This window comes from Cornus florida, unplaced genomic scaffold (assembly GCF_030987335.1).
Source record: "Cornus florida cultivar Cherokee Brave unplaced genomic scaffold, ASM3098733v1 CherokeeBrave_3.0.0_Hap2_Chr11, whole genome shotgun sequence".
Taxonomy (NCBI): Eukaryota; Viridiplantae; Streptophyta; class Magnoliopsida; order Cornales; family Cornaceae; genus Cornus; species Cornus florida.
The window spans coordinates 26,729,924-26,752,274 of NW_026775581.1; the positions used below are offsets into that span (position 1 = coordinate 26,729,924).

Below are 22,351 nucleotides of genomic sequence, written 5' to 3' on the forward strand. Positions count from 1 at the left end.
TTTTCTGGCCTTCCCTTGAATCATGCACCATTGAAATTGTCACATCAGACAAGCCCTAGTTTTGATGCACACGTGTCAAGATCAGAGATGCACCTACATCCCTATGTCACTAGAGATAATAATAGGGGAAACAGAACTCCCCAATCCAAATAGCCAATCCACACATACATTAAGAAGGCCTCGTCTCTCACTCTCTTATCCATCTCTCAAACACAACACAATGTCCCTAACCTCCTCTCTCCTTCAACTCTCCCTCGTCCCTCCATTGAAATCTCCCAAGCTCGCAACAGAATTCCTTCATGGGTCCTCACCAATCACCCTCCTCAGCAAACCCTCTACCTCTCTCTCCTCACCAAACCCTCATCCCCACACTTTCCTCCCCCCAATTCGGGCCATGAAGACGTTGCAGGGGCGAGTCGTGTGTGCCGCCAGCGACAAGACTGTGGCAGTGGAGGTGGTTCGTCTCGCTCCGCATCCCAAGTACAAGCGAAGGGTCAGGAAGAAGAAGAAGTACCAAGCTCACGACCCAGAGAACCAATTCAAAGTTGGGGACTTTGTTCAGCTTGAAAAAAGCAGACCCATTAGCAAAACCAAGACTTTCGTTGCTGTTCCGGCCCCCAAAAGGAATGCGCCGAAGCTGAAGGAGGTTGCGCCGCCGGCAGAGCTCGGTCTTGAATTGGAGTCTCAGCAAGCTTAGAGTGAGCTTTGTTGGATTTTAGCTTCAGCTACTGTGTTTGACTTTCTGTTGTTAGTTTGAGATTATGCTTTTGAAATGCTATGTGACATATACTGCGTTTTGAATTGAATTGAATGTTCGATGTTTCAGTTTGGTTGGTTTGGGTTTCAAATTGCATTGAATTACATGGTTTCAGATTGGTTGATTGTATGTGTTATTTTTGCATTTGTGGTGCTTGATATAAGTACAATTAATACCATTTCCATTTGGCGGAGGCGTTCAATCCGCCTTGTCAATGCTGAAGGTGGAGGAGTGACATGGCTTTCAAACGGCCTTGTCAATGACTAGCTTTGAGTCTTGCTCCTCATTGGGTAGTGGGGCGGTTTTTGCTCTAAGTGGGTGGCTAACACGGCACCGTGACATAGAGGTTACCACCACTCCAATTTTAATACATATCTGGATCCAGTAAATGTTTGGAATTTCTAAAGGGGTTATTCAAAGTAAAGTTTGATACTTGCCAATGAGAAATTTATGAAATTGGGTTGCATTTTTCTTAGAAGTGCAAAGTCTTCCTTTGATATTTGCTCAAAGCATAAGCAAGAGTTTAGTACTTCTGGTCTCGGTTTAGATCTGAAGATTTCATTATGTATGATACCGTGAAAGTTTGTTGACACCAAGTCACCAATATCTCCTTACTGCCTTATATAGCAGTTGTGTCTCTTTGCAAATATGGGAGATCAAAAATCCAACTTTTTTACTTTAATTTTTAGACTGTTTTTCCCACCTTTTGCCTGTCTGGACTTTGGAGAGAAAATAAACTAGTTAAGGATATGTAATACATTAATACTGAATACCCACAAACACAATCAGGCTCCGTAACATGGTCAAGCAAAGTGAGGCTGAAGGTAGAATTCATCTTCTATCAGAAGTATGTTCATATAGCTGTTTCATCTTAGGGTGTTTGCATATGTCTTTCTCAGTCTCTCAAAAAAAAAAAAAAAAAAAATTCCTTCTTTGGTGGGTGAGGGGAGGAGATTGCGTAACCCTTGCATCTCACTTGAATCACAGCCAACAATCTATTGTTGCATTCTTTTTTTGTTAAGAAGAGAAAGTACCAAATCCTTTTTTAGCCTCTGCAAGAAAATATTGCAGTTGCAGTGTTTAATGTGTTTGTTAACCTTTTGCTTGCAAAATAAAAGGGAATTTACAATCATCCTATACACTTATAAAGTTACAGAGATTGCAGTACAAGCATAATGCAGGTTAGAAAATGTGCAGGTGATCCTCATTTTCCCTACTCTCAAGGGGGTGCTACTCTTGGCATACTTCCTATAATATTTAAAGTATTTCTAAGTAGCTTGAAAAACAAATAATTTATATCTAAGTTGGACTCTTTACTATCAAAAAAACCTCGATTCCTTATGAGTGGGAATATAAAATTAGTTTTCCTTTCTGAAAAATGGTTTTACTTATCTTGGGTGGCATATGTTGGTACTTTTATGACTTCTATATGCTAAAGGTGTGCCTAGGGGTGGCAATATTTGACACGACACGTTAACACGACACAAGATAAGATAGGTAATCATTTCCATAGTTGTCATAAGATAGGTAATCATTTCCATGGAGGTTCTGTACAAATAGATATAGCATCCTGATAACCTTCCCAAATGATCCTTTTTTTATAGCATGAATGTCATACTCCAATGTCACACAAGGAGCAAAAAGAGGAGTTGTTACTACAGTTTCTGTATATCAAACTGAAGGTGACAATGTAGAGGGTGTTTGCAATAAGAAATGATGGAAAACAAAGTCTATGTAACGGTGAGGTACATATCAAAAAATTATGACTTAACTTTGTCTGGCGGCAATATCATAAATTACTTTTATAGATGTTGAAATCCCGAACCAGTTTAATAGTTAGCACCATAGCAGTCGTGCCATCATGGGCAACCTCCATAGAGAGATTACTAAGCTTTGCATCAACCTTTTCATCACTGAGCTGTTCATGTTTAACTATTCCTTCATGACTCAGAGCCTCAAAATCCCCCATTGAAGATTGCCTGGTCTATTTGGAACTTAATGTCTAGGAGGTCAGGCTTGAGCTTGATTCCACAAAGTCTCTCATGCCTCAGGCTTCAAGTAAGATAGTGTCAGAGATGTGGAAGGAAGTATGACATATTAAACTGAAGATAAGAGTGAAATAAAGTGAGAAAGCTGTCTCCAAGCTTGTGAACTGGGAGGGGCACTTTTTGTGCTCCAGGAACTAAAGAACTGAGGACATTGACTGAGAGTTCAGTTAGAGAAGGGTTCTCAACTGAGCCAGTGAGATTATATGGTTGTTGATGGAATCATTTTCAGAGTATGCTATTAGAAATGTGTATATGTGTGTAAGTGTGTTCGTGTATGTAAATAGAGTATTATCTCTTTACTCTTAAGATCATCGCCAAAAAGCTCTAGGATGAACCAAACTTCTGGATCAGTGTCGAGGGAAAATGGCTTCTTATGTAGAAAGTCTCTTGAATAGCTCAGTTGTACCCTGTATATCAATTTGTCTACAGTTCTCAGATCATTATTCTAGATTGTTTCATAGGCGAAAATAGAGCCAGAGTTCATGTTTTTTAGTACTACTGGTTGTAATACCTCGTCCCAGAGATGGACAAGGTAGGAGGAGACAAGCTCAAGCTTGTAGGCTTATGAGCGGACTTGACGCCTGTTCCCTTGGGAGCTCTGGAGATGATGGACCAAGGCCATCAAAACAATTGTAGGAGGAAGGCTTTTCCTTGGTTTAAGCCTCACATATTTAATAGCTCATAGATATGGTTCTCTAAGGAACCACCTCTCATGTTTCTATCTTGTTATGAGATCTTTATACATTCATATATTTCTCTATGTGGCATGTTTGAGGAGGAGACGCCGAGATCATTGTCAATGCATGTTGTCTGTGCAAGAGGGATGAGGAGTTCGTGAACCATCTACATTTGCACTGTTTAGTGGCTATGGAGGAATGGGATATGCTTTCTTGCCTTGTTTGGTGTCTGTTGGATTATGCCAATATCTTCGAGGAGCATGCTCGAGCTTGGAGAGGGTGTACAGTGAGCATGGCAGCTCTAGACGCTTGGAGGGTTGCTCCTTTGTGCCTTTGATGGGGTATATGGCGGGAGAGGAATAGTAAACTCCTATTTGGGCTTTTAAATTCCTTTTTTTTATTATTTGAAAACAATAAAATAAAAAATAAATAAAATAAATAAATAAAAACCACGCACCCATTTGTGAACTCGAACCCTCACCATTCCCTTTATCGATAAAGGAAACATCACTAGGCTGTATCACCACAACCTTTGGTTTTAAATTCCTGATTATATACATCATTCTTTTGGGTTAGTTGGCATTATTGTAAATATGTAAATGATATCTTGTTTTTTTGTGGATAGTATGAGATCATAGTGCCCTTGTGGCTATGTGCATTTGTATATGGGATGCACTTCCCTTTTGAGTGTCTTTTTAGGCTAATCCTTTTTAGGTAATCTTTACTTATAATATTATATTATATATATACGTGTGTGTGTGTGTGATTCTTGTATAGTTGCTTTCTCGTCTTCTCTAGATCCTTTTCAGAGTTTTTATGATAATTGACCATGCATTACCAATGTTGCGCTTTTATTTAATCTTTGCTTAAAACATATATGCATATGTGTGTGTGTCTCTGTGTGTGTGATTCCTGTATAGTTGCTTTCTCGTCCTCTATGGGACCCTTTTCAGAGAGTTTATGCACTTTTTGCTCAGTGGGCAGGCAATTTTATTAGCAGATTTAGATTCCCATTTACTTCATTTATAGTTTTTGCAGAGAATATTTTTCTTGGATTATAAGATGTTTTGAACCATTTGAAGGGCTCTCCCTTTCGCTTTTCAACTAATTCTGAGCTTATTGTGATCAAACAGCACCTCACTATTGCTATCATATTGATGTATCTTGACTTTATACCATATAGCCAGAAAAAAATTAAATAAATAAATATAATGAAGGAAAAAACATTGATATATGAAGATTGAAAATTATCTCTCTTTAGATTGAGTACAGGTATTCCTGAGCTCCATGTTTGGTTATAGAAGAAAGCCACCACTAAAAAGAACATTTTCATAACAATCAAGAGATACAAAAAATACCTATAAAAAAAAAAAAAAAAATCCCCAAAAGAAATGGAAAATAGAAGCCTTGAGTCTATGGATTTTACAGTTAATACCTATCCTATGTATCTATTAGGAATAATATCACTCATCCATATCACATTGCAAGCTAGTCTTTATATTTCTTAATGTGCATGATATAAGAGTGTTAACAGACTCCACAGACTCCATGGTAGGTTTGGCAGTGGGAGAGCTACTGGTCAGGATTTGAAATGCTATGGTGAGCAAAGATCCCCCTTCTGTGCTCTTCTCCTCTGGCTTGGAAGTTATCACCAAAGGCCTCGACTCGAGTCCGTCGGGAAGAATCGAGAAACCGGAAGGTAATATGGCAATACTGCTGGAGTCACAACCCTTCATCACAGTCTGCATGCCACTGATGTCCACAGGAGCATAGGCCACCATGGATTCATAAGCATTTGTGCAGCTATCTTGGAGCACCCACATACCGTTCTCTTTCGACTTCATTGTCTGGAATTCGAAAACGTTGATTCGAATTAGATCCAAATTTCAAACTGTGGTTTTAATTTAGGGGGTCCTTTTGATTTAGAGAGAACTCACTTGGATGGTGACTGCATTGCCTCTATCCTGTCCTTTGGCTAAGTTTGCAATGGATTCTACTGGACCTCCATTTGACATGATGTCCCACTGAAAAACACACAATCATCAGAATCATCAAAACAAATTTTCACCTCACAATGTGTGTGTGTGTGTGTGTGTGCAAAGAAGGGAAAGGGCTTAAACCTCGTTTCTGCGCGCTTCATCTCTCAGGAAATCGAACAGGACATGGTGAGAGACCGGCAACCATACAGATGAAACTGCACAAAGGATCACCCCAAGAGGTTCTCCGGGGTCATTCAAGTTCTTCCGGGAAGCTACCCTTATGTCATCCCCCGTCTTGCTTGGGACCTTGTTCCATGTATTGAAGCTTGATGCTCCGAGTGCACGACAAAAACTCCAAGTCATTCTTTGTGCCAGTTTCAGAATGCTCTTCCTCCCTGCTAGTGTGGTGACTCCTAGGGTTCGATAACGAGAGTAATCATGATCAGTTGTTGTGGCAAATTTGAACCTAGACAAAAATGTTGAAGAATTTTTGTAGGCTTACCACTTGAATCCTTGGTGGGAACATTTGTTGCCATGAAGAACACTAGGCGCTCGCATTGCAACTGCAGCGTCGCCACCCAATGCCTCGCGCCAAAAGCTAGACCGCTGTTAACAATGGAACGATACATAGTGTGGACAGTTGTTTTCTGGCATTCCAAGTGCTCTACCCAGGTCACCTGATAAGCATTGGAAGGTCATTTACTCATATTTACACAAGCAAATAGAAGAAAATTTAACAGTTGTCTCATTCATCTTATAATGTAAAACAGAGAATATATATATATATATATATATATATATATATATATATATATATATATATGTGTAAAATTACCTTGCAATGGCCATTTGTTTTATCCTCAATGATGCAACCGGATGGGCGTTTTCTGCACTTTACAAGAGATGCATCAATATTGTCTTCGACTTTGTCAACAGAGACATCAACAATTGCCCACTGATCGGCACTCAATTGCTTGCAATGTCGTACGAAATACACTTCTCTTGTTGACACCATTGGTGTGAGCATTTGCAGCTCTGCAAACATCTGCAGCCGAAAAGAAAGTAAGAACTTGGAAGGCAAACACCTATTCAACAAGGTTTTAATGATTTCACAAGTCATGATCATCCTTGCCCTTTTTAGTTTGTGTGTGTGTGTGTGTGTGCATGTCCTGGAGTTCAAACTTTAGAAATTTGACCATGATGAGACCAAATGTATGATTAACTAAATGTCTTTTACCAAATCATGCAATTATAGGCTCTCTTTCTATTGGAATTGATTAGGTATCATTGGAACCTCATCATCCATACATAACAAATTGGAAATCTATTAGTATATATAATTAGATTCATGATCAAGCATAAAACGTTTTTAAGTAAAAATTAAAAATAAAAAATAATAATAATAATTTTTTTTGAGTATTATTGATATAATCCATATCACATGCATATTGGAGAAAATCAGCAAGTTTTTACAGGTTACTCACCAATTGAACAGCACCATTCTTGTTTTGACCCTCCCCACTGCTGATAACATCCACAGTAGCTGCTTTTGAGATCATGCATGGAAACATCTCCTTCCATTGATTCTACATAACAAAGGAAGAAAATCCCAAAAAGGGTATTATAAAAACAGATTTATATATATATAGACACGCTATACAGACTAAGATGACTAGTTTTGGAGCACGTCTGTAGAGATCAAAGTATCATACATACCACATCCATGAAGCTTTGAAGTAGCCTTGGGAGATCCAGAAAGACAACCCCGGTCTCTCTTGAGGCCTCGATGGATCTTTTAGGCCTTCCATTGCTGGAATTTTCAGCAGAAAACACTTTCATGTATTCATCATAATTCAGTATCTCCCGGCCAGTCTCAACGCTGCGAAGCCAGAGAGGTTCCCCTGCACTAGCCATCTTTTTGAGCTCCTCCATTGCTTGATTCGTTATCTCCATAATTCTCGACTTCTCAAGCCCGAAAATCCCAGTGTAAAAATCTAAAGAGCTTCTGTTCTCTTGGTCATTCCCAGCTGAGCATGAGGAGGTTGTTGGTGATGCTCCGGGAGGGTATTTCCCAACAGCTACTCGGAGTTTTTCAATCTGCAAATCATACAAATACCGACTTAGCACTTCAAGGGTGCTTGAAAGTGTCTAAGGCCACACGAGCGCTTGAAAAAAACACAAAGGCCGTGACAAAGGGCCTTACAACGAATGGCTAACATATGCACAAGTGTCAACGATCCAATGGTACATATACGTTTGTTTAATGAAGATGGGTAAGAGCAATTCTTGTGCTGTTAATTTTTCACAGTACCTCGGATTTGAGTCTGGCATTCTCAATTCGGAGCTGTTGTTCTTCGGTCGTGGCAGAGGCGTCTCGGCTAGAGGTAGCAAAGCCACAATTGGGACAAGCAGCATTCTTTATGGTCTCTCTCAAGCTCTTATTTTCGTCGCGGAGTTTATCCATTTCTGTTTTCAGCAAAGAATTTTCATGGCGTTCTTGTATAGCCTGCAGTACTCATCATCCCATTTTCCATTCAAAGAACTGCTAAAAGATTCATACATATATAAAAACTACGTAATTGTTCATAGCCACACTTATTTTACCGCGAAAAACCAAACATTTAAACACAAATTGGATAGAGATTACTTGTTCACAGCCATTTCTGATTTACTAAACTATGCAGACATTAGAAATGAATAGTGTTTGGTATTAAACTCCTAATTTTTTTTTTATCGGATAACGCGAAAAACGAAACATTTGAACACAAATTGGATAGAAATGCCAACTGGTAATACCTTGATTTGCGTTCGACGATTTTGAAACCAGAACTTGACTTGCCTAGGAGCAAGGCCTAATTGTTTGCTCAGTTGCTGCCTTTGCTTCTCATCTGGATGAGGTGACTCTTTGAATAGCCTGCAAATGTGGTATATAAGCTTGAAAATTCATAAAATGTGTGTAACTTTTAACAGATATTGGAGCTTCATACACATTATATATATATAAAGCCTTCTTTGTGTGTGCATATATATCTATATATGTATATATTACTGTTTTATCATATATATATACTAAAGTTGTCAAAAGCTATATTCTTTAACTTTATAATCTTGTTTCTTAAGTCTCTGCCATCAACTTTATAACTTTCTTAAATCTATGGCATTAACTTCGTTTTTCCTTTTTAAGACTATTAAAAGTATTTGTGATCACAGATGAGAAGAGGAAAAAAAAATAATAATAATCTTATTTTTTAGCTGCTAATTAAATGGACTAATTAATTCAGAATTGAATGAAGTTAGTTTCTTGATAATCAATTACTCCGTAATTCACACACAGAACATTGTACCAGAAAAATCAAGATGCAGAACTAATGAATTGACTAAATTCAGACTTTACACCAACCATATTAAAAGCTTAATTAAAGCCAAAACTCCAAAATCTACCTGACTCAATTACAGTTGAGTTAACTCGGGCGATGTTCCGAGTCAACCCACTAACTCGCCTCAACTTGTTTCAACAAATGCATATTAGCTGATATACACAAAAAGAGATAGCAAGGAAGAGCACTCACGCTTCCATTTGTCTGATTTGTTCAGCAGTGTGTCTGTGATACTTCTTCCTCTTTTTCTTCTTGCTCTTGTCTCCGCCGCCGCCGTCGTCGTCTTGCTCTTCTTCACCGTCAAATTCGTCGTCAGAACGCGATCTCACCGGACCCGAGTTCTCACTGCTGATCTCCACCGTCCCTTCTCTCCCGCCACCACTTCCTTCATCTCCCTCCTCCACCTCCATGTCTGCCGCCGCAGCCGCCGCCGCTCCATCTCGGAAAATCCCAGCCTTCAAAACAAGAAAACAAAAATAAAATTTACACACGTATATGATGATCATACATAGATACATATACATGTATAAATATGATACATGTATAAATATATAGAGAGATTGCATCCTAAAGAATCAAAATAAATTGGGAAAAATGTTATATATGATTATATTTGTATATATATATGTGTATATATCACATAGTGTGAATGAAAAAATAAGAGGGTTTGAAGAATACGAGGGAGAGAGAGAGAGCTGGAGAAGCGAAGAAGTCTTTGGCACGAGAAGTTGGAGGATTATTGGACATGTCGACGCCCATGGCAATTCTGGGTTGTGGGTGACGAGTGGGTTGTTTTATGGGGGAAGGGCAATGGGGAGTTCTAGAGAGAGAAAGACAGAGAGGAGATGAGAGAGAAAAGTGGGGCCTGTTTAATTTAAGGGTATAAAACAAACGAATGAACCCAATGAGCTTCGTAGTGTGTTTATTTCAGAGAGAGCGCAAAAAAGGCTGGTAGGAGTTGACCGTTAGATATTGTAGAGAGGAGAGTGTAGACTAAAAGTCTCAACTAACTTTAAGCTCCAACTGTTTTTTCTGTTTTGGATTGGCTTCGGCTTTTGGTTTTTCATGGCTAAGCCTATTAGGCTCGAAAGCTAGGGCGCGTTTGTGTGCACCATTTAGGAGCCCTTTTTTTTTTTTCTTCTTTTTTCTGTCAAAGTCCCATAAACCCCCCGTTATCCACAATTTGCCTGGTGGGAGATAGAAGAGAAGATTGTGGCAATCTTGGGGTTTAAATATGTATAAGGGGTTTTGTTAGTGAGGGCCAGCATTAATAGGATTTTGACAAAGTTAGAGTTGTAATATTCTGGGGCATTCATATGTGGCTCCATGCCTCGTACCAATTTCTTTTTTTCTTTTTTTGGCAAGGCTATAAAAGCTAGATGTTAGAGGTTAGATGTTTAGACGCAGAGGGTCACACTTTAAGATTTATTAGATACACTAATTCACTGTGCTATTGAGGTTTGGTGTACAAGAATGAAATAGAGTGGGAATGGAATGAAATTGAGAATGGAATGGGAATGAGAATGGAATGGGAATGACCATTCCATTCTAGTGTTTGGTTGCAAATATGAAATGCTGCAAACATGGAATGCTGATTCTCATTCACGTGTTTCATTGAACCAAATTAAAAGTTGAAATGAAATTAATTTATATTGATATCTCCAAATTACCCTTTATCATGAATAAAAAAATTTAACTTAAAAGAAAAAAAAAATTAAGAAAAAAATTAACGTCAATTTAGGGCAAGTTGTTGAAGATTAGGGCAAGAAGGTAAGACGATGCCATGTTAAGAAGAAGGTGATCAAAAGGGGAGGCGACAGAATTCCAAATTAAAAATATTCACAGTTTTGACACAATATCATATTGCAACATGGTGGATGGGATTATGCTAATTTTTATTTGCAGTTGCAGGTGGAGGGTCTCCGGCGGCGGTGGTGAGATAGTGAGAGAGGAAGATGGATCTGTCTCTGGCGGCAGAGGAAGACAGCGGAGGGAGATGACGAAGGTGAAACCAGCACTTGGAGACGAGAGAGGCAGTTGGGTTGGGTTGGGTTGGGTTGTGTTGTGGTCTCCGACGGCGAAGGTGAGATAAGGGGTAGTGAGAGAGGAAAACGAATCTGTAGTGAGAGAGGAAGATAGCGGCGATGGTGAGACAAGGTGTAGTGAGACGAATAGGTTGGAAGAGAACAGAGATGGGTTTGATTTAGAAAAGGAATGATGAATAGGTTTTTTGATTTTTTTTTTTTTTTTTTGGTTATTCCTATTCCATGTGGGAATGGAATGCCCATTCCATTAGTATAGAGAAGGAATGATTTTGGTGGAATGACCATTCTCCAAGAATGGTGGAGAATGATGATTCCACCTTTAATAGACCACACCAAACACAAGAATGGAAAGAAAATCATTCCATTCCCTTTGATTTGATTCCATTCATCCACACCAAACATGGCCTTATACCATTAGAATAGAGGCCTTTTGGTAATTTTGAATATTAAAATTACTTCCTCTTTAACAAATTAAACTTTTTAGACGAAATGGTGATTAACGTGATACAGCAATATCTCATTTATGAAGATTAACTCTCTTTTTCGTTATGGAAGCCTATGCACCCATGGAAATGAACTTTCTCATAAAAAATCTTAAGTTAATTACAATGAAACCTATTAAGCTTTGGCAAATCTCACATAAAGAGAAATTTAGAAAATATTTTTCACTCTCACCTAAATCACTTTTTTGTCCTTGACACCCTTAAAAATATGTGAATAGAAATTTTTACCTTCATTTCTTTAATACAATTTAATTTAAAATATCATAGAATTAAAATGACCACAATGCCCCCACTAGTAACACTGACACAACCACTTCCTTTCTCCCAATACCCCTCTTTATCTCTCTCTTATTCATAATGTTTCGTCTAAAGGAAAGTCAAATAAGTAATTGGCAGGATCGCCCTCTCTCTCTAATCATAACGATCCATGTGAAGAAAAGTCAGAGAAGTAATGGCAGAAGCGTTCTCTCTCTCTCTCTCTTTTATTCATAACATTCCATCTGAAGAAAAGTCAGAGAAGTAATGGCAAGATCTAGCACAGGTGACAACATAAGAGTACTGGCAGGAGCCAGTACAGGTGATGACATAGGCTCTGGCACTGGTGCCGGAGATGGTGATTCATTATTGGTGCGTTTGTGAGTCGAGTACTAAAAAGACGTGAAAAACGGCCACCACATTTAAAAATTTATAAAAATCGCTTAATACTTATACTATATAGTATGAAGTGAGAAGAGATCATCCCAAGAGACCGCAAGCGTATTTTGGAATTAAATTCGAATTAGTAAGTCGAATGATCAAAAGAGGGGTTTTGTTTTGTTTATACTACAATTATACTAAGAAACATGCAAAAGAAGTAAGCTAAAGATGATTAAGGTGAGAAAATAAAGGGGTAGACTCTTCTACAATTTCATCCAAAACATCTACAAGACAACACTCGTCTTCATCGATAGGATGTCAACTTGCATTGAACACACTGAGTTTGACCATCATGTTGCCAAAAGAGATGTCCATAATGCCAGACCTACGTACAATTTATAGTTGCATTTGCAGTGGCAAGAAATGGCCTTCCTAAGATGATTGGAATGTGATTAATCAGATTGGAGACCAATTTGGAATCTAGTACCATAAAGTCAACTGGGAAATAGAATTTATTAACCTTGATGAGGATGTCCTCAATCATTCTCCTAGGCTTCTTAACGGATCTATCGGCCAATTGAAGTACCACCGAGGTCGGTTTCAAGTCACTCAATCCTAATTGCACATACACGGAGTAAGGGATGAGATTAACACTTGCCCCTAAATCAAGAAGAGCTCTACGAACCTCATGGTTTCTAATTACACAAGAAATGGTCGGAGCATCGGGATCTTTGAATTTAGTGGGGGTGTTATGGAGAAGAATGGAGCTCACTTGCTCCTTGAGAAACACTTTCTTAGCACTTTGTCCCTTGTTCTTCCTATTTTGTGTGCACAAGTCTTCATGAACTTTGCATATGGTGGAATATGCCTATTAGCATTTAAGAGAGGAAGGTTGATTTTAACTTGCTTGAAAACTTCCATCATGTCATGGATTTTTCTTTTTATCTCCCAAACAATGAAGTTTCTCTCAAAGCATAAAGAAATGGAGCTTTTGGCTTATACGATTTTTCAACTTGGGGAGATGATGAAGGAGAATTCTTTTTGGAACCACTTACATCCAATGAAGTAGGAATAGGATTGGAAACGAGACAGGTGTCAACACTTGGTTGCACCGGTTCACTATCTTTGTTTGGTCTTTCTACCCTATTATCAGCTTTTTTACCACTTCTCAAGGTGGTTATAGCTTACACTTGCTCATGTGGAGGGAATCCCAACGTAGGACTTACTTCCACTATATAATATGCCTTAGGATTTCTATAGGGTTGGCTAGGCAACTTGCCTTTTTCTCTTACATTCATGGAATTGGCTATTATCCCGATTTAGGATTCAAGCTTTAAGATAGATTGAGAGTGAGAGTGCAACAATTGATTGGTTGCTTCTAAGCCACCCAAGGCTACTAAAACCTTTTCCTTAAAGGTGGGATTCCTAGGAGGTGCTTGAGATTGATGAGATTACACTTGAGAATTGTAAGCTTGAGGATGAGAAAATTGATTCATATTCTGATGATGATAGGAGGATGGATGGAACTTTTGAGAATTTTCATTTCTTATATGAGGAGACACATACCTTCCTTGGAAATTTTGACTTTGTGGAAGGTTTACACCGACTCCTTGGTTTTTCTAAGAAAAGTTTGGAGTCTTACTCCATCCCGGAATATAAGCATTAGTGTAAGGATAGGCGAATGTGGTATTAACTTGTTCATGTTGCTCTCTTGAAAAGGCTTGTCTTTGGGGACAATTGGAAGCATTATAGTTGTAATTAGAACAAGTCATGCACACTTCATCTTGGGGATGAAAAGAGTAGAATGATTGGATTGCCGGTTTTTGACTCAATAAGAATTGGTCAAGTCTTTGGGTAAGAGTTTTAACTTCGGTTACAATCTCCATTGTACTCTCTACTTGACACAAATTTGAGTTGTTCCCACCCACATTGGAATTATGACTTACTTGAGAGGATTGAGATTTGTGCATTAAATTTTCGCTCATATTTTCAAAGAAGTGCCAAATGTTATCCTCATGTTTTCCAAAATATGAACCTCCACATGAAGCATCCACTATACCCTTGTGGGTATCGGATAAGCTCTCGTAGAAATATTGAACTAATTTCCATTTTGGAATGTCATCATGTGAACACTTCCTTAGCAACTCGTCCAATCTCTCATATGCTTCATGCAGAAGTTCTCCATCCCCATGGGAAAATTCCCTAATTGTGGTTCTCATTGCATTGGTTCGGCTAGCGGGGTAATACTTTTTCAAGAATTCATTTTGCATTTGAGCCCGTGAGGTTATGGTATTCACTCCTAAGTTGTTAGACCAATACATGGCCTTGCCTCGAAGAGTAAGAAGAAAGAGCATTAACTTAAGAACCTCTTCCGGGACATCCGTGATTTTCAGGGTAGAGCACACCTCAAGAAACTTATCCAAATGCTTATAAGGTTCTTCATTGTTCAACCAATAGAAAAGTGGGCACATTTGGATGATGGAGGGTTTAATTTCATAGTGATCGGCCCTAAAGTATGGCAATTAAATGTATATAGATGCATTGTACACATTAGGAGAGTAATGATCACGAATGACCATTAGGGGATTTGGAGCTTATATTTCGAGAGGAAATTGACCTAGAGGAGGATGTTGGATAAAATTAGGGTCTAGATAACCAAGATTCTCATTGAGGTTTTCCATTGGAATGATGATGATGATGAGTGGAAAGGATTGCACAAGAATTAGTCAACACACCAACAAGTATCACAAATATCAACACTTCTCCTGCACAACAACCAATCAATCAACAACAAGCTTCTACATACGTTACTCCCATACTCCTATGCTTTGAATGCAAAAAATTAATGGCCTCCACACGGGTCGATGTTTCAACAATATAAGTAGGGCCTCCACACGAGCCGATGAACAATTAAGTAAATGAGTTTAGATATACTCATAAAGGTTCTTAAGCAACTTTAATTTCCAATGATTGTTTTAAGATCAAATGTTTGTTTCCCTTAGCTCCAAGTACCTAATTGACAAGTAACTAATACGAAAACAAAAATAAAAATAAAAACAAGGATCAAAAGTGTACTAATTCCTATTTAAATTCCAAATACAACATTGGCAATCCCAGGCAACGATGCCAAAAACGTGGTGCGTTTGTGAGTCGAGTGCTAAAAAGATGTGAAAAACGGCCACCACATTTAAAAATTTATAAAAACCACTTAACACTTATACTATGTAGTATGAAGTGAGTAGGGATCGTCTCAAGAGACCGCAAGCGTATTTTGAAATTAAATTCGGATTAGTAGGTCGAATGATCAAAAGAAGGGTTTGGTTTTGTTTATACTACAATTGTACTGAGAAACATACAAAAGAAATAAGCTAAAGATGAATAAGGTGAGAGAATAAGAGAGAGGTCTTAGGGCATAGGAATCACTACTAAGCTCTTCCTCTAAACAACTAGTTTTTGACAAATTTAGGGAAATTCAATGTTGTAAACCAAGTATGTGCTAACAATTGAAACAATAAGCATGGATGACTAAACAAGTGTGAATTGTCTACTTAGGCTAGTGTGTAGTACAACCTATTAAGTGAAGACATTAACCATTCAATAAACCCACAATTGTAGCACACAACAATCTAGAGAAATGTACATCATGTGACAATGAGTATGGATCATCAAATAACAAGCATGGATTGTTTACCTATCTAGGTAAATACAATTAAACTACAACTACACTAATGACAAGGAAATTAAACTAATTAACTAAGGTTATAGAACAATCCGTCAAGCATAAGTATAACCCATCAAATCAATCACAAGTGTATTCAATAAGCACTATGCATGACCATCACTAGATTCACAATTCAAACACACATAGACATGCATCAAATTTATAGAATCTAATGTAGAGACATAACCATTCATTCCATCACACATAGACATGTAAATAAAATTGGAAGATTAATTAGAAGAATTTAATCGGAAGAATTTAATCATGAAAATTACAAGATTTATTAAATCACAATGTCAATACATTATTTACAACAAAAATTCACAAATAAGTCAAAGAACTAGAGTTTAGAGTGCAAGCCTAGGGCTTCTCCAAGCCCCAAAAATATAATCTAGCCACTCATTAATATGGTCTTGCAACCCTCATGGGCTATCTTCATAGTTGAATTCATCTCCTTCTTCTTGGTCTTCTTGGTAAAAACCCTAGAGAGAGAAAGAGTTTCCCAAAGTGTCTAATCTCCTCTAATCTTTTGCCAAGAATGTCCAACTAACCAACCTCTTTACTAAAAATGGTTAATTCCCTTATATAGGTAGCTCAAATGACACCCCAAATGGTCAGATCTTGTGCATTAGGACCTCCAAATGATTGCACCACGAGCACACCTTCAATTAGGCTTGAATTTTGTTCTGCATGATTTTTGAGGCAGTTCGATTGATCACACTGTTGCTTCGATTGATTGAAGTATGGCGGCGCATTTATTTGGATAAGAACAAAGGCTAAGATATTTATAAGGAAAATGACAAAAGTAGTTATGAGGATAAGATCAAAAGGTTCAATTAATCGAAGAAAAGTTGGATCGATCGAAAAAGAAATTTTCCTGAGGATAAGGACAAAGGCTCGATCCATCATGGCATGTTTGGAACGATCATAGTGTGATCGATCATAACAAGGTTTGATCGATCGAACAGAGACAATTTCTATCTTTTACCTTCCACTTTGCTTCATCTTTCCACTAGACTTTGGATTGCCTTCTCCAATACTCTAATTCAGCTGATATAGCTCATTTTGGGATTAAGAACCTGAAAAGGGGGAAAAACGTAAAATAAGACTAAAACAGGAAAATAAGATAGAATAAGGTCCTAATATACTCAAGATCAAGGGTTTAAATGCGCACTTTTCAGTACTTATCAATTATGAGTCAACTCCAGAGTCATTTCAATTCTACAGAGAAAAATTTCGAAAACAATTTTCACTCACAACTTAAATCACTTTTCGATCCTCGATACCATTAAAATTAAAGATGCGAATGGAGCTTTTTACCGTCATTTCTTTAAAGCATTTTAATTCAAAATACCATAGAATTTAAATGACCACAATGCCCAATTAATTACACAAACACAACCACTTTCATTCACACAATATGCCTCCCTCTCTTTCTCTCTCTTATATATTCATAATGTTCCAATTGAAGAAAAATCAAAGAAGTAATGGTAGGAGCCAGCGTAGGCGACGACAAAGACTCTGGTGGTGGTTCAAGAAATGGCTATTCGCAACGAGTCAACTCTAAAGTCATTCCAATTCTATGGATTGAAAATTTTCAAATAATTTTCACTCACACCCAAAATAACTTTTTTTTGTCCCTAACACCGTTTAATTCAAAATATCGCAAAATTGAAATGACCGCGATTCCCCAATAATTACATTGACACAACCACTTTCTTTCCCTCAATACACCACTGCCTCTGATTTAAAATCACTTTTTCATCCCCTACATCATTAAAAAGAGATGAATATACATTTTTACATTCATTTTCTTTAATGCATTTCAATTCAAAATATCATAGAATTGAAATGACCGCAATTCTCTTATTAATTACACTGACACAACGAATATCATAGAATTTAAATGACCGCAATGCCCCAGTTAATAACATTAACCCGACCACTTCTTTCTCCTAACACGCCTCTCTCTCCCCCTCATTTAAAATCACTTTTTCAATCCCTAACACCATTAAAAAATCTGAACAAACATTATTAACCACATTTCTTTAATGCATTTTAATTCAAAATATCATAAAATTGAAATGACTGCAATTCGCTCATTAATCGCACTTACACAACCAATTTATTTTCCCCAGCATGTCTCTTTCTCATTTAAAATCATTTTCCCATCCCTCACGCTGTTGAAAAGATGTGAATAGATTTTTATACCTTCATTTCTTTAACCTTTTTTAATTAAAAATATCTAGAATTGAAATGAGTGTAATTGCACTAACACAACCAATTTCTTTTCCCAAAATGTCTCTCTCTCATTTAAAATCATGTTTTCATCCTTGACACTCTTAAAAAGATGTGAGTAGACATTTTTACCCTCATTTCTTAAATGCATTTGATTTCAAAATATATATCATAGACAATGTGTTAAAAGATGTGACACAACCACATTCTTTCCCCAATTCACCCCTTTCTCTCTTTTAAAATCATATTCCCATCATTGACAATGTTTAAAAGAATTTTTTTTTTTTTCATAATTTTTCTTTGATAAAGTGGTTGTATATGTTGAGGGGCTAGTTCTCCAGCTAAGGTAGTTGCAGTTTCAATTTTTAACAAGTCATGTAGGATAATTCTCCAGTCCAACTAGGGTATTCGTGTGTAGGCTAGTTCTCCAGAGCTAAGGCAATTTCAATTTTTAACAATCCATGTACTGTACAACTAGGGTATTATTTATGTATAGCTAGTTTTCCAGCAAATGAAGTTTTTAACAATTCTCCAGCTAAGGTTCTCCAAGGGAAGGAAGTTTCAGTTTTTAACAATTCTCCAGCTAATGCAAAGTTATCTAGCTAATGTTCAAAAGATGTGAATATAAATTTTTACCTTGATCTCATTAATGCATTTTCATTAAGAAAATCATAGAATTGAAAAATAACCAGAATTCGCCCATTAATTGAGCTGACACAACCAATTTATTTTTCCCAATACGCCTATCTCTCTTATTTTAAATCATTTTTTCATCCTTTACATCATTAAAAAGATGTGAATAGACATTTTTACACTTATTTTTTAAATGCATTTTTTTTTTCAAAATATCATTAAATTGAAATGACTGCAATTTTTCTATTAATTGCACTGACACAACTATTTTTTTTCACCCAATATGCCCCTCTCCCTCTCATTTAAAATCACTTTTTCGCCCTTGACACCATTAAAAATATGTGAGTAGACATTTTTACACTCATTTCTTTAATGCATTTTATTTTAAAATATCATAAAATTGAAATGATTGCTATTCTGCCATTAATTATATTGACACAATCACTTTCTTTCCCCCAATACGCCTATCTTTCTCTCATTTAAAATCAATTTTCCATCCCTGACACTGTTAAAAGATGTGTACAAACATTTTTACCCTCATTTTTTTAATTGGTTTTAATTCAAAATATCATAGAATTAAAATGACCGCATTTCACCCATTAATTGCACTGACACTACCAATTTATTTCCCTCAATACGCTTATCTCATTTAAAATCATTTTTCCATTCCTAACGCAATTAAAAGATGTGAATGGACATTTTTACCCTCATTTCTTTAATGCATTTTTATTCAAAATATCATAGAATTGAAATGATTATAATTCGCCTATTAATTGCATTGACACAACCACTTACTTTCCCCCAAAACACCTCACTATCTCATTTAAAATCAATATTCCATCCCTGATACCTTTAATAATATGTCAGTAGAATTTTTACCTTCATTTCTTTGATGCATTTTATTTCAAAATATCAAAAAATTGAAATAACCGCAATTCCACACTAATTACACTAACACAAACAACTTTATTTCCCTCAATACACCTCTCTCTAACATTTAAAACTATTTTTCCATCCCTGATACTGTTAAAAAGATGTTAATAGACATTTTGACCCTGATCTCTTTAATGCATTTTCATTCAAAATATCATAGAATTGGAATGACCAGAATTCGTCCATTGATTGCACTTATTTTTTTTTCCCAATACACCTCTCTCTCTCTTATTTAAAATCATTTTTTCTTACCCTAACACCGTTAAAAAGATGTGAATATATATTTTTACCCTCATTTCTCTAACACATTTCAATCCAAAATATCATAGAATTGAAATGACTGTAATTCTCTCATTGATTGCACTGACACAACCACTTTCTTTCACCCAATACTCCTCTCTCTTTTAAAATTACTTCTACGTCCCATGCACCATTTAAAAGATTTGACTAAACATATTTACTGTCATATTTTTAATGCATTTTATTTTAAAGTATCATAGAATTGAAATGACCGCAATTCCCTAATTAATTACACTGACGCAACCACTTGTTTTCCTAATATGCACTTCTCTCACATTTAAAATCACTTTTCCATCCCTGACACTGTTAAAATGATGTATATAAACATTTTTACTCTCATTTCCTTAAAGCATTTTCATCCAAAATATTATAGAATTGAAATGACCGTAATTTTCCAATTAATTGACCAATTTATTTTCTCCAATACCCCTATCTCTCTCAATTAAAATCTTTTTTCCATCCCTGACACCGTTAAAAAGATGTCAATAGACATTTTTACCTCCATTTCTTTAATGCATTTTTATTCAAAATATCTTAAAATTAAAATAACTGTAATTTCCCCAATTAATTACACTGACACAACCATTTTCTTTCCCCAATACACATCTCTCTCTTATTTAAAACCACTTATCCATCAGTGACACTGTTAAAAAGATGTGAATAGACATTTTTACCCTCACCGTTTAATACATTTTAATTCAAAATATCGTATAATTGAATTGACCGCAATTCACCTATTAATCGCAGTGACACAACCACGTTATTTCCCCTACTATGCCCCTCTCTCTCTCTTATTTAAAATTACTTTTTTCGTCGTTACCACTGTTAAAAGATGAGTAGACATTTTTACTCTCATTTCTGTAATAAATTTTCATTACAAATATCATAGAATTGAAATAACCATAATTTTTCTGTTAATTGCACTAACACAACCAATTTATTTTTTCTAATACGCCTCTCAGTTTTTCTATTATTTAAAATCACTTTTTCATCCCTGACACCGTTAGAAAGATGTGAATAGATATTTTTACCCTCATTTCTTAACATATATTAATCCAAAATATTATAGAATTGAAATGACTGCAATTCTCCTATTAATTGTACTGACACAAACACTTTCTTTCACCTAATACTCCTCTTTTTTTTTCATAACTTTTACGTCCCATACACCATTTAAAAGTTGCAACTAGACATTTTTACCACCATTTTTTTAATGCAATTTATTTCAGAACATCATAAAATTGAAATGACTGCAATTCACCAATTAATTGCACAAACACAACCATTTTATTCCCCCAATATGCCTCTCTCATTTAAAATCACTTCTCCATCCCTCACACCATTAAAAAGACATGAATAGATATTTTTACACTCATTTTTTTAATGAATTTTTATTCAAATATCATAAATTTTAAATGACTACAACTTCCCCCTTAGTTATATTGATACAACCACTTTCTATACCCCAAAACGCTTTTTCTCTCTCTCATTTAAAATCACTTATCTATCCCCCAACACCATTAAAAAGATGTGAATAGGCATTTTTACCCTGATTTCTGTAATTCGTTTTGATTCAAAATATAATAGAATTGAAATGACCATAATTTACCCATTAGTTGCACTAACACAACCACTTTTTTTTTTTTTTGTTAAAAACTAAAACAACCACTTTGTTTCCCTAATACACCTCTCTCTTATTTAAAATTACTTTTTCATCCTCAACACTGTTAAAAAGATTTGAATATAAATTTTTAACCTCATTTCTTCAATGCATTTTATTTCAAAATATTATAGAATCGAAATGAGCGCAATTGCCCTATTAATTAAACAGACACAATCACTTTCTTTCCTCTAATACGCCTCTCTCACTCTCATTTAAAATCACTTCGATTCCTGATCTCGTTAAAAAAATGCGAGTTAAGATTTTTACCCTCATTTCTTTAATACATTTTATTTCAAAATGTCATAAAATTGATTGAAATGACCACAATTCCCCCATGAATTACACTGACACAACCACTTTCTTTCCCCCAATATGCCTCTCTCATTTAAAATCACTTTTCCGTCCCTGACACTATTAAATGATGTGAACATACTTTCTTACCCTCATTTCTTTAATGTATTTTAATTCAAAATATCATAAAATTTAAATAATTGCAATTTTCCAATTAATCGCACTTACACAACCAATTTATTTTCCTCAATGTGCCCCTCTCTTTCTGTTATTTAAAATCATTTTTCCATCCCTAAAACAATTAAAAGATGTAAATAGACATTTTTTACCTTCATTTCTTTAATGCATTTTAATTAAAAATATCATAAATTTGAAATGACTACAATTTGCCCACTAATTGCACTGACACGACCAATTTCTTTCCCCCCAAATTTCTCTCTTACTTAAAATCATTTTTCTGTCCCTGACACTTTTAAAAAGATGCATATAGATACTTTTACCCTCATTTATTTAATGCATTTTATTTTAAAATATTATAGAATTGAAATGA

General features: G+C 36.1%; 2 protein-coding genes across 2 annotated transcripts; one reads left to right on the forward strand and one right to left on the reverse strand.

Moving 5' to 3' along the window:
* The first annotated feature begins 148 nt into the window (after window positions 1-148).
* LOC132285244 (small ribosomal subunit protein uS17c) lies at window positions 149-825 on the forward strand. The gene has a single exon (XM_059787413.1). The coding sequence runs from the start codon at window positions 221-223 to the stop codon at window positions 695-697; it is 477 nt and encodes a 158-aa protein (XP_059643396.1). The 5' UTR covers window positions 149-220; the 3' UTR covers window positions 698-825.
* A 3,891-nt stretch (window positions 826-4,716) lies between these two features.
* On the reverse strand, window positions 4,717-9,721 carry LOC132285242 (homeobox-leucine zipper protein GLABRA 2). The gene is made up of 11 exons (XM_059787412.1): window positions 9,517-9,721; window positions 9,031-9,293; window positions 8,258-8,375; window positions 7,773-7,967; window positions 7,178-7,558; window positions 6,946-7,047; window positions 6,297-6,506; window positions 5,964-6,138; window positions 5,603-5,874; window positions 5,420-5,506; window positions 4,717-5,329 (listed from the first exon to the last, which is right to left on the reverse strand). Exons 1-11 carry the CDS (start codon window positions 9,595-9,597, stop codon window positions 4,946-4,948), a joined length of 2,268 nt encoding a protein of 755 aa, XP_059643395.1. The 5' UTR covers window positions 9,598-9,721; the 3' UTR covers window positions 4,717-4,945.
* Between the last annotated feature and the right edge of the window lie 12,630 nt (window positions 9,722-22,351).

Bases quoted from the DNA above. Each gene is read 5' to 3' on its own strand.
- LOC132285244 (XM_059787413.1), top strand. From the start codon at position 221: ATGTCCCTAACCTCCTCTCTCCTTCAACTCTCCCTCGTCCCTCCATTG.
- LOC132285242 (XM_059787412.1), bottom strand. From the start codon at position 9,597: ATGGGCGTCGACATGTCCAATAATCCTCCAACTTCTCGTGCCAAAGAC. The intron at 7,968-8,257 runs GTATTACCAGTT...TGAGTACTGCAG, and splicing joins ATCGTCGAACGCAAATCAAG to GCTATACAAGAACGCCATGA. The intron at 7,559-7,772 runs GTACTGTGAAAA...TATGATTTGCAG, and splicing joins ATGCCAGACTCAAATCCGAG to ATTGAAAAACTCCGAGTAGC.